This window comes from Geotrypetes seraphini, chromosome 9, assembly GCF_902459505.1.
Source record: "Geotrypetes seraphini chromosome 9, aGeoSer1.1, whole genome shotgun sequence".
In the NCBI taxonomy this organism is placed as follows: Eukaryota; Metazoa; Chordata; class Amphibia; order Gymnophiona; family Dermophiidae; genus Geotrypetes; species Geotrypetes seraphini.
Genome location: NC_047092.1, coordinates 97,129,837 through 97,142,958, shown reverse-complemented (window position 1 = coordinate 97,142,958; position 13,122 = coordinate 97,129,837). Strand labels below are relative to the sequence as shown.

General features: G+C 42.2%; 1 protein-coding gene across 9 annotated transcripts in view; it reads right to left on the bottom strand.

Moving 5' to 3' along the window:
- Positions 1 to 13,122, bottom strand: part of PPP2R3A (protein phosphatase 2 regulatory subunit B''alpha) — a 1,177,159-nt gene that overhangs the window by 78,523 nt on the left and 1,085,514 nt on the right. For 8 of the 9 annotated variants that reach the window (XR_004540589.1, XR_004540590.1, XM_033957843.1 and 5 more), the window contains one exon: positions 11,436 to 11,542. Coding sequence is in view for 7 of the 9 variants with exons in the window: in XM_033957843.1 (XP_033813734.1) it covers positions 11,436 to 11,542 (107 nt within the window). In the remaining 2 variants the exon portion in view is untranslated. Of the gene's footprint in view, positions 1 to 11,431; positions 11,543 to 13,122 lie in introns of those variants that run through there. The other variant, XM_033957844.1, reaches the window with a different exon arrangement.

Here is a 13,122-nt window from a genome sequence, read left to right as displayed (position 1 = left end):
CATGCATGGATTTGAAGCGGAACGCAGGAGAGGTTTGTGAATGGGGCCGGAGGGAAATCTGATCACTAAGGGGTCGCAAACCAATTGGTACACGATCGGATTGCTTAGTGAATCTAACCCTTAGATCTAATGGAGCAGCATTCCAAAGAGTTGTTGTCCTGCTATTTGTCTGAAACCAGCAGTTCCTCTGAAGATCCCAATGATTGCTACTATCCTATCTATAAACAAATGAAAGGAAGCAAAACCATAACCTCCCTGAATGAATGCAGGCTAAAGTCAGTGTCTTCTTAGGTTAAGGCCATGTATTTCTAATTAAATGTGCAAAAGAACAGATAAGTTGTTTATCCCTAAGCTTACACCCCCCCCAGGAAAACCCCAAAACATGATTCTGATATGAAATCAGCTCAGAGTTTCATCACACGTTTACACAATATCCGAGCAACCTCAACTTTATCTGTATATCCAAGTATCTTTGATTCAGAAATAATGAAACTATTCAGTAATTATCTCAGTCTCATCACACAGAGCCTGCTAGTATTTACAGTATCAGGAATACTGACTGGACACAGCTCTGTGCCACAGAACTTAGAATTCTAAGACAAGAGATCATTCTTGACCTTTAGTTCTCAAAAGAACATTTAGCTTTCAAAAAATAGTTTTGGATGCTTTAAGATTCACACAACTGTGTATACTGGTTAAGGTCTCAGCAGATTAGTAATCAGAAAAGACTGCAGGAATTCACTCTAACACTGCAGCAGAATACTAAATTAAATATAAAACTTTTGCTTTAAACACTAATAATATTAGGCAATCTGAGTTAAATCAGATTGGTGAAGGGATTAAAATTCTCTATTTCCCAGTACTTAATCCTTCCTTTTAGCAACAGGAGTCACAAAAATTCAGTTTAAATTCTAAAACACACTTTAAAAGTTCTTATGAATTTTCCTTTGAAATATGACTCCAAACATTAGTAATCTTAATAAATCATGAGAACCACCAGGTATCAAATAAACTCTTGACCTACAACCTACACAGCTTCTTATTACATACCTCAGCTCAACAGCCCAAAAACATGTTTGCAGTGCAATAGGTATGCCATTCTGGACAAATAGGTTATCTCCTGCAGGCTGCAAATCTCTGTAGAAGGAATCCACTCCAGATATGCAGGATCGCTGTATGGATATGGTCTATAAGAGGCTTTTTGAGGCATTGGCCTTTGGAGTCAAAGCAGTCTCAGCAGCATCTTTTGTGATGCTTGTCTGTCTTTCCAGGCTACATACTCTGGATCACAAAGGAGAGGAGCCTCTTCCTCAGCTCCTTTTGTCTGGAGTGGATTATGTGGTGGATGCTCTCTATGACATTATTTGTGTTATGAGTAAAGAAGTGTCAGCTTATTCCATCTCTGTCCGCAGAATGCTCTGGATCAGACAATGGGCTGGAGATTCCATCTCTAAAGCTACTCTCAGCAGACTCTCTTTTAAGGGGCAGTTGTTAATCAGAAAGGGTCCGGATAATCTTATGACTTGTGTAGTAAACCGTTGACCCAAGATTTTGCCTAATAGAAGAACTAGACCCTCTAGGGGCTCCGTCGCTCTAATTTTCATGGCTTCAGATGATCTCAGCAGTTTTCCACCATGAAAACGCAATGACGCCAGGTCAGAAGTAGTCCCTCTCAGGAGGCTGACTCTCAGATTTTCTGCAGGCCTGGGCTCAAATTTTGTCTGACCGCTGGGATCTGGACATCATACAGAGCTGAAATTTGCCAGATTCTCCTGTGGGGCACTCAGACAAAACTTACTGAATACAGGCAGTGAGAACGGGCTTGGGCAGATACTCCATATACTTCATCATGCCAAAGAAAGGCTCCGATACTTGGAAACCCATTTCGGACCTTATGCACATGAATGCAGTGGTCAGAATCCCGTGTTTTTGTATGAAGACAGTTCAATCTGTCATAGCAGGGGTGGCTCTGGGAGAGCTCCTAGCCTCTCTAGATCTGACAGAGGCCTACTTGCATATTCTTTTTCCCAGAACACAAAAGATTCCTAAGGTTTCATGTCCTGCAACAGCATTTACAGTTCTCAGCCCTATCCTTTGGCATGGCAACAGCTCCCCGCACATTCACCAAAGTGATAGTGGTGGTGGCGGCAGCAGCACACCTGGATAATATGGATCTGCAGGTTCTTCCCTACCTGGACAACTGCCCCCCCCTGTTAAATATAGTGCAAAATATAGACAGCAGATATAAATTCTCAAAACTGACACATTTTGATCATTAAATTGAAAATAAAATCATTTTTCCTACCTTTGTTGTCTGGTGATTTCATAAGTCTCTGGTTGCACTTCCTTCTGATTGTGCATCCTTTCTTTCATTTCTTTCTCTTTCTTTCTGCCTTTCTTTCTCTCTCCCTGCCCCCCTTTCTTTCTTTCTCTCTCTCTGCATCCCCAAGCCGCCGCCAATTTCTCCAAGCCACTGCTCCCAACGCAGCAACAGGCCAGGTGCGTGCAACAACTACACAAGCCTTCCCCCGATGTCAATTCTGACATTGGAAAGGAAGTTCCGGACCAGTCAGGCAGCGATTGGCTGGCCCGGAGCTTCCTCTCCGTCAGAATAGATGTCGGTGTTCGGGGGGGAGGCTTGTGAAGTCGCTGCACGCACTGATCTGTTGCTGCGTCTGCATTGGGGAAGCAGGGAGAAATCCTGGGCTCTGCAATCGCCTGTCCCATTTTCTCCATGCACAGTTTCGGGATGCTTTTTCTGAAAATGTGACATTTCGGTGTCCCGAAGCTGTGCGTGGGGACAACGGGACTGGCGATCTAAAAAAGGGACGGTCCCGTTCAAAACGGGACGTATGGTCACATTAGTAATGAGTGCTGTCCAAGGACAGCAAATATCAGTCATAAGAGCATAAAAATAGCCAAACTGACTCAGACCAGTGGTCCATCTAGCCCAGTATCCTGTTTTCACATTGGCCAATCCAGGTCACAAGTACCTGGGAGAAACCCAAATAGTAACAACATTACATGCTACAAGCTTCTGCCCACAGACACATGTGACTGCAGGCATGTTCGGCCGGCTTGAGCAAGTTACTTTGGAAACTAATGCGCCGCCAAGGTAAGGGGGAGGAAGGAAGATAGATTCATCCGGTAGGTAGGAAGGAGGGAGGGGGCCAAAAGTGATCGGTGACCACACGTGTTCCCTCCCATAATTGTGGGGACAAGGCCATTCACCGCTCCACGGGGCAGTGGATAACCTTGTCCCCCTGCCCGCAGTGAGCACTTCTACCCCCCCCACACCATTTCAGTGGGTTACCCATGGCTACCCGCGGCTACCAGCCGTGTCATTCTCTAGTTTTATCCAAAGTTTTAGAAGAAATGGAAACTGAATTATTTATGATTTTATGATCTTTGTGATGTTGTAAAAAGTAAATACTTGTGTGACCCTGTATTTTATAGGTTTGAGTGGGAGCTGTGCTATTTGGCTGCCATATCGATTTTGTAGGTTTAGCCATGGGAATGCAACAGGGAATTTGCGGGGCTATCTTTAGGTTACATGAAGGATGGGTAGGGTTGGGTATTGCAGAGAGTGGAAAACCATGTATGAGTGGATTTGTGAATGTGATGAATAGGAATGTATGGGGAAAGATGTATGTATGGAGTTACAAGATTAAGAGGTTGTTGGAAAACAGATCTTATGGATAGTATCATTTGTTATTCACTAAATGTGAATGGATTAAATCATCCGATCAAAAGGAAAAAGATCTTACAATACCTGGCAAAAACTAAAGCCAGTATTTTATTTCTGCAAGAAATGCATATGGAAGGGAGTCAGAAAAGTTAGAATTGCTAATCCTCCTTTCTCTTTTTGAACAGTTATATAACAGCACTCTTTATCCCAGCCACCGACTATTTAGAAGAGGTCTAAATTTTGAAATTGTAAAACACATATCTGATCTGGAATATAGATGGCTACATTTAGATATTACAACTGATGAGGCCCCAATGTCTTTAGTAAACTTATATGCTCCTGTGAATCCACGTAAGATTTTCTTCCAAAAATTACAAATGCATATAATTGCCAATGGTTCTCTCCCTTTGATCATGGTAGGGGATTTTAATCAGGAGATAGACTCGGTCTTAGATAGACAACCAAACATAAGAGTCTCTGGGTCCCATAAATATGTACAAGATTTAATAAATAACAGGGGACTAGTAGATATTTGGAGGATATTTAATCCTCAAGGAAAAGAATATACCTTCTGTTCTCCTGTGCATAAATCCTTCTCACGTATTGATTATTTCTTTTCTCTAAGGATATAATTCCTAATGTGATAAATTCAACTATAGAATTTATAGGAGTATCTGGATCATGCAGGAATATCCTTGACCATATGGAGGAAAAGAAAAAGGGAGAGACCTTTATGGAGGTTTAATAATGCCTTATTACAAGATCCAAAGTTTGTGGATGACAAGGTTAGGGCAATAACTGAATACTTTGAGTTTAACAACATATCTCAGGTTTCTCCAATAATTCTTTGGGATGCTTTCAAAGCTACATTACGGGGGGAAATAAAGAGATATGTTTCGATCTCAAATAAAAAGCAAAAAAATAGAGCTAGAAAATCTAGAAATTAAAATAAAAACTCTTGAACATTTTCTTATTAAAAAATTGTTGCAGTAGTCTTGCAACAATTACTGAAGGTTAAATATCAATATCATAATATGTTGAGTTCAAGCGCGAGAAGTGATTTATTTATTAGCCAGGCCAGTTATTATGAATATTCAAATAAAGCAGGTAAATTGTTGGCAGCATTTTTGAAAGGTAAAAGAAATAGGAAGTATATCACTGCTGTTAGAAATGGGAAAGGTCCAATAGTTACAGAAAGTGAGGATATTTCAAAACAATTTATAGAATTCTATAAAAAGAACTTTATTCTTCTGAATGTGTTAATGCTAATGATGCTTTTTTAAATAAATTAGATGGGCCCAAATTATCAGAAAATGACAGAGGTATTAAATTTCCCTATATCAGAGCAGGAAATTGTAAAGGCCATTAGCTCATTACAATCTGGTAAGATATCCAATTGATGTGAGTAACTATAGACCAATTTCGTTAATCAATGTTGATGTAAAAAGTTATGTTAAAGTGCTAGCAAGCAGATTGGCATGTTTTTTGCCAAAATTTATTGCATCTGAACAAACTGACTTCATTGCAAATCGACATTCTGCAAATACAAGGCTGTATTTCCATGTGCTTCAAATGTGTTATCATGGTTTGGACTGGGCAATAGTTTCTGTAATATGGTTAAAGCATTTTATACATTTCCAGGTGCCTGACTATATGTTAACAACTGTTTATCACCAAGCTTCACATTACATAGGGGAACTAGGCAGGGGTGCCCCTTGTCACCAATGCTTTTTGATTTTGCACTTGAGCCATTATTATTGGCAATTTAACAGGAACCTAATATTAAAGGGATCCCCTATGGCTCTGAAATATATAAATTAAATGCATATGCTGATGAGTCGTGTTCCCTCTAAGCTGAGCAGGTGTCCTCCAGCTGCATTGCTACCACTAGGGGGTGGAATATTTTCAGTCGCTAAGGACAGGTATGTTCCCTGGAGTCCTGCAGAACTTGCCTGTCCCTCACAATTGAAAAATGTGACAGTAAAACAGCACCCTCTATTGGTGAGACTGTGGGTGGAGGACTCCTGCTCAGCTTAGAGGGAACAGTGACATGCTTCTCTATTTGAAGGTGCCTGTGCAAACTATTTTCATGTTATTTGAAGTTATTAATAATTTTGGAATCTTCTCTGGCTATAAAATAAATTGATCAAAGTCAGAGCTATTGCCAATTAATGTGTTAAGCAATCAAGACTTTTTCAAGGAGTTTCCTTTCAAGTGGCAGCCAGATGGCTTTAAATTATCTGGTAATACAAGTATGTTCCACTTTGGATGAAACAATTAAAGCAAATAAAACTAAACTGCTTGGTACTATAAAAGATTTGATAAGGAAGATGATGTCCAAATGGTTATCCAAATGGTGGTGGTGGTTGAAATTGTACGAATGACTATCGCTCCAACAATTCTGTTTTACTTGAACATGATTCCTATCTATTTTTCTCTAGCTTTGTATAAAGAGCTAGACAAAGAGATTAGTAGATTTATTTGGCAAAATAAGCAACAAAGAATCGCTTTCAAAACATTACAGCATACTAAAAAGTTTGTGGTGGATTAAACTTTCCTCATCTTTTCAAATATCATAGTTCTTATATATTGAGACAAGCTATGTATTGGCTAACACCTGATCAGCAGCACAATTGGCCGAAGTGGTGTTCATTAGAGCATAATTTGCTCTACCCATTTAGGTTGCAAGACTTAATTTGTGTTGTGCTTCCACAGCATCTGAAACTAAATGCTATTATAAGATCTACTCAAAGGACACTTGTTGAAATTGACTCTCAGCTGGATGTTCCTTTTGGAAGATCAAGTTTATGCCCTCTTTGAGGAAATGGGAATATCTGCATTTAAGGAAAACACATTATATGGAAAGAATGAATGGTACTGGGTATATACACAATGTCAAGTTACTGGGCAGACTTGTACGGTCTGTGTCTGTGCATGGCCGTTTGGAGGAGGATGGGCAGGGGAGGGCTTCAGTGGCTGGGAGGGTGTAGATGGGCTGGAGTAAGTCTTAACAGAGATTTTGGCAGTTGGAACCCAAGCACAGTACCGGGTAAAGCTTTGGATTCTCGCCCAGAAATAGCTAAGAAGAAAAATAAAAATAATAATTTAAATTGAATCAGATTGGGCAGACTGGATGGACCATTCGGGTCTTTATCTGCCGTCATCTACTATGTTACTATATTACTATGTCAGATATATTTTGTAATCCGCCTTGAACCGCAAGGTAATGGCGGAACAGAAATCCCTAATGTAATGTAATATTACAATTGGATAGCTTGAAATCTTTTTCAGAACTGCGTGCAAGACATCATGTCAGCTTTTCACATAGCTTCAAGTGGTTACAACTTCATCATGCTATTGTTTGCTCAAAAATCCCAGTGCCTAGTATCCTTGCGCTGTGTAAAGGGATTAAGGGATTATTAGGTCATGAAACATCAAACTGGTACAAAATACTAGTACAACTAGAGCAACAAAAATGAAATATAGATGGTTTACAAGACATTTGGTCATGGGAATTAACTATGGCTATATCTGATGATCAATGGAGATTCATATTCCTCAAGCGCCTCCAATGTTGTCAATCTGCTTCCATTAGGCGAGTAGTATGGACTAGAGGTCTGCACGGGAACGGGGATCGCGGGGATCCCGCGGGTCCCGCGGGGATCCCGCGGGTTCCCCCCCTGGCCCACGGGACTCCCACGGGGACGCCCCCTGGCCCACGGGACTCCCACGGGGATGCCCCCCTGACCCACGGGACTCCCACGGGGACGCCCCTTTGCCCACGGGACTCCCACGGGGATGAAAACAACCTACCTAAATTCTGGCGATGCAAGCATGCAGCTTACAAGCGTCGCGTCGGGAAATAGCCATGTTGAGCAGTGAGCTCAGCACGTACACAGATGAAAGCCTTGCTTGCTGATTGGTCCGGCGGCCCCGCCCCACCGTGCCGCCGGACCAATCAGCAAGCAAGGCTTTCATCTGTGTACGTGCTGAGCTCACTGCTCAACATGGCTATTTCCCGACGCGGGCATTAGGCTGTTTTTTGTCATTTCGGGTGGGGGATGGTAGCGGCAGCAGCAGCCTGAAAAAGAAATCATCCTGGCCGGGTTCGGTGTCATGCTCCGGAGCTTCTACAGCCTTCCTATCTCCCTCTCCCTTCTACCTGCGGCTCTCTTCGGCAACTCAGCAGCAGCTTCTGATGTCGGGGCGTACCCTCTGCGAGTCCCGCTTGTTTCAACTTCCTTTTTCCACAAAGGCGGGACTCGTAGAGGGAAGGCCTCGATGTCGGCAGCTTGTCTTGATCACCGCTGCTGACGAGTTGCTTAAGAGAGCCGCGGAGCAGGGGGGTGTTGCCAGGTGCAGGTAGAAGGAAGAGGGCCAGATGCAGGACTCGTGGGTGAGGGAGGAGAAGAGAGAGAGAAAGAGAGAGGGGAGGGAAACAAAAGGAAATATTTCATACTGGGCTGGGCCGGAGTGGAGGGAAGGTGGAAAGATTCTGGCTACCGGGTGCAGTAACAAAGGAAAAGGGGGGAAAGCTGAAAATGAAGATAGTGACACAAAGAAGAGAAAGAGTAAGCAGGACCTACTGAATAAGGATAGAGATACAGAGGGGACATGAAGAGGAGGTGAAATAGAGACATATAAGTAATGCTGAAAAAGTGTGGGGGGGGGAGATAAAGACATTGAAAGGGCAAATGGTGAACATGGGGTAAAGACAAGGACAGAGACAAATGAAGATTCTGAAAAAGTGGTGAGATAGGGATATAGGTGAGATGGACACAAAGAAGGGTGATGCTGGAAAATAGGTGGAATGGTAATTCTGACAGACACAGAAGGGAAATGCTGGATCAAGGAGAGATGGGGCTCAGGCTGGATGGAATGAGGAGAAATGCCTTGTTGGCCCGGAACTTCCTCTCCTACGTCAGAATTGACGTCAGGGAGCGGAATGCTGGTCAGCGCGACGCTTCTGCAGGGAAAGCTTGGGACAGCGGTGGCTTGGGGACTATTCCCCGATGGCGGTGGCAGCAAACCGAGTGGCTTGGGGGAGGGCACGGAGAAAGAAAGAAAGGGGGCAGACAGAGAGACAGAAAGAAGGGGGAACAGGGAGACAGAAAGAAAAAGTTGGGGGAGAGAATGAGGTCTGGAGGAGAGGAAACATACAGGAGGCTGAAAGAAAGGAAGAAAGATTGGATGCACAGTCAGAAGAAGAAAGTGCAACCAGAGACTCATGAAATCACCAAACAGCAAAGATAGGAAAAATGATTTTATTTTCAATTTAGTGATCAAAATGTGTCTGTTTTGAGAATTTATATCTGCTGTCTATATTTTGCACTATGGCTCCCTTTTACTAAACCGCAATATTGTTTTTTAGCGCAGGGAGCCTATGAGCATTGAGAGCAGCGCGAGGCATTCAGCGTAACTCCCTGTGCTAAAACCTACTATTGTGGTTTAGTAAAAAGGGAGGGGGTGTATTTGTCTATTTTTGTATTTTGTTACTGAGGTGACATTGCATAGAGTCATCTGCCTTGGGAAATGTATATGGCAGATATCTTTGTTTTGTGTTCAAAAGAAAAGGAAATGCATTTCTGGTTTTATTTCTACAGTGTTGAAGTACTTGTTGGCCCTTGCTGTGACTGGTGGGGATCCCCAAGCACCGCCAGCAGAGGACCTCCTCTAGAGATGGTCAGAACTCCCCTCCACCAAGCGCAGCAGTCGCTGGCAGCATCCATGAGCCACTGAGGTGCCAGCATCTGTGACTCAGGGACGCTACTGCTGCCTGCCAAGCTTGGCAAAAGGGACCCCAGGCCAACTGCAAAGGAAGTCCTCAGCTGACAGTTTGTGGGTTCTCATCAGCTGAGTATTTATATTTTATATTTACATTAGAGGTTCTGGTAGAAACCCATTTACAAAGTATGTATTCTTCCCAATTAATATTTCCAAATTAATAGTCTCTTTGCTTATTTGTAAATGGGTCTCTACCAGAGCCTTTAATTCAGTAGCATAATTAAATAAAATAACTATTTCTGAAGTTTATAGGGAAGGATGGTGACGGAGGGGATTCCTCGCGGGGACGGGTGGGGACGGAGGGGATTCCTCGCGGGGACGGGTGGGGATGGAGGGGATTCCTCGCGGGGACGGGTGGGGACGGAGGGATTCCTCACGGGGACGGGTGGGGACGGAGGGATTCCTCACGGGGACGGGTGGGGATGGGTGGGATTTTGGCGGGGACGGGTGGGGACGGGTGGGATTTCTGTCCCCGCGCAACTCTCTAGTATGGACTCCTGTTAAATTAAACAAGCTTAATTCTGAATATTCCCCTTTGTGCTGGTCTTGTGTCATGAAAAAGGCACACTAGACCATATGTTATTTTACTGTCCTATAGCTAATGACTTTTGGCAACAGGTGTGGAGTTATGTTCAAACATATGCTGGAGAACAAAAAAGAAGAAACAAAGCCTGGAGCAATTCTTAATTTTTTTAATGCTTCTACTGACATTACTAATGATTATATTAAGTTAATAGCAATACTTACTCTGTTGCGCTCCAAACTATTTTGAAAATATGGAAAGATGCGTCTTTGTTATCTTTCCATTTTGGTGGAACTCAGTTTGCTTAATTGGGAAATATGAGGCAACCATAATGGAAAAGAAAGGCAAGAAGGCTAAATTTAAAAGATTGTGGTCACCTATTCAAAAATATGTAGAGAATGATTGAGTGTGAAAGAATGGATATGAATGTTGATATTGTTTTTCACTCTCAACAAAAGGGGTGGGGTGGGTGGGTTTGGGGATAGTTCATTCTAAGAATTTCATGAATATCCTTTGCATTGTGATGATATAGTTTGTGAACAGATTTTTATAATTTATAAATGTGAGGGAATATAAATGTGAGGAAAAGACGCCTCCCCTCACTTACCTGGTTGCACTCCTGCTGGTGCCTCTGCCTTGCTTCCCCCTGTCTGTGATTCAGGGCACTGTTTTTAAAGGTATCATAGTCCCACCCCTCTCTCCTAGGAGGGGGGGCTGGACTAAAATTCCCTAGCAGGGCCAGGCTTCCACTTCTCAGTAAAAGACCTAACAGGTTTTCTGGCATACTTAAACTGGTATGACACTTTCTGCAGAATATCCTTAGGCTCATACCTTACCTTGCCCCCAAAGCCCCTACTAGGACCACCAGGGACGCAGGTTGGCCTGGGGAGAAGCTTTCCTAGACCTTATGGGGGGGAAGGTTAAGAAAAGTTTGTTCTGGGAGAAAGGACTTTAATTCTTATGGGCTGGGGAGAAGGGGAAGGAAAGGAGGGCTTTTGGGAGGCTGAGAGGGGGATCTGGATGTCTTTAAATGAAAGAATAGCTATGTGGATGCCAGCTATGTGGATTCAGTGCCGGCACCCGCATAACAAAGTGGGCAGAATTAGCGCAGCTTTTGAGCTGTCTTAAATTTACCCATTTAGTTATATGAGTGCTGGCACTGAATAACGTCAGCACCTGCATAACTACCAGCTTCTCCTAAATGCGTCCCCCGTACTACCCCTGACCTGCCCATTTTTTAAATGGGTAATGAGGTGATATTCAGCAGCACTGCCCTGTTTAGAGCTGCTGAATATCAAGGAATAGACAGCCACAGGCAATTTAAGCAGACTGAAGCTTCTCCTGTCAGCTTAAATCACTTTGAATATATCGGCCAGTGTGTTCATATTTAGAGGCAGGGGCTGGATAATTTTTAACAGTTTTTTTACATCCTATACTTACTCTTCCCATAATGGATCATTGGCAGATTCTTTAGCTACAAGAAGCTCATATTCCTCAGCAGCATATCTGTCCCATTCAGACAGTTCTGGGCCATCATTTTCTGTATCCTATGCAAAATACATATATAAAGAAAAGCAAAATTAGGTGAGTGGGCTGCATTCTCTGCATTAATACACAATATACTTTCATCTCTCTTCTCTGCTTAATAAGAATAGTTAAGTTCTGGAACTCATTGCCAGAGGATGTGGTAATAGTGATTAACATATTTGGGGTTAAAAAAAGGTTTGGACAAGTTCTTGGAGGAAAATTCCATAGCCTGCTATTAAGACAGACATGGGAAAAGCCAATGCTTGCCCTGGAATTGGTAGCATGGAATGCTGCTACTATTTGGGTTTCTGCCAGGTACTTGTGACCTGGAAAAGCCATTGTATAAACAGGACACTAGGCTAGATGGACATATAGTCTGACCCAGTAGGCTATTCAAATGTTCTTATATATAGAATAAGACCGCCTCTGTGGAGCCTGGTGTAGTTGATCCCAGTACAAAATTCCACCTCTTTGTTTCTTCTGTGATCTTAACTATTTTGGATTATTTTGTTAAGATTTTTTATATGTTTTTGTAATTTTGTTGTATGTTTTAACTTCTCTACACTACTTAGGATAGCTTTTATGTGGCCTATAATTTTTGATAAGAACATAATGGTCATATAGGGTCAGAACAATGGTCTATCTAGCCTAGTAACCTGTTTCCAACAGTGGCCAATCCAGATCACAAGTACCTGGCAGAAGCCTAAATGGTAGCAACATTTCATGCTACTGATCCCAGAGCAAGTGGTAGTTTCCCCCATGTTTATCTCAATAGTAGACTATGGGCTTTTCCTCCAGGAACTTGTCCAACCCTTTTTTAAATCCAGCTACATTAACCGCCGTTACCACATCCCCTGGCAATGAGTTCCTGAGCATAACTATTCATTAAGCCTCCTATTTGTTTAAAGGTAACTTCATTATCCCTTAGGGCCCCTTTTACAAAGCCATGGTAGCAAGTGTACTACAGTAAATGCACAGAAGCTCATAGGAATTGAATGGGCATTGATGCATTTACTGTGGCAGCATCGCTTCTGTAGCTTTGTAAAAGAGGCCCTTAGTCTTTGTAATTTTTAAAATAGAAAAAAATTGATTCACTCCTATCTATTCTACACGACTCAGGTTTTTGTAAACCTTGACCTCAGCTGTCTCCCTTCCAAGCTGAAGAACCCAAACCTCTTTAGCCTTTCCTCACAAAAGAAGAGCTCCATCTCCTTTATTGTTTTTTAAAATTGAATATTTATTCATATTTTTAATAATAATTCAGGTATATACTTGATACAGAAATGCACTCCAATTCAAAGAAAATTATTAACTGGAAAAAATAAAGTAAATTGAAAACAAGAATAAGTGTATAAATGTACCACATTTCAAGGAAAGAAGATCCTAATAAGGTGCAAGAAAAGGAAAATTGGATAAGGGTAGGAGTAGCCTTCCATTTAAAATAAAGAGACTAGATAATAGGAAATCTATTCCAGAACAGTTTCAAGCAGATAAATTTTAAATACAATGACAAATTTCTTCACAACAGTCAGGTGACAACATAACAATAGGAACCAAAGGAGACCTTGCTTCTAGGAAATGTTTTAGCTGGGTCGGGTCC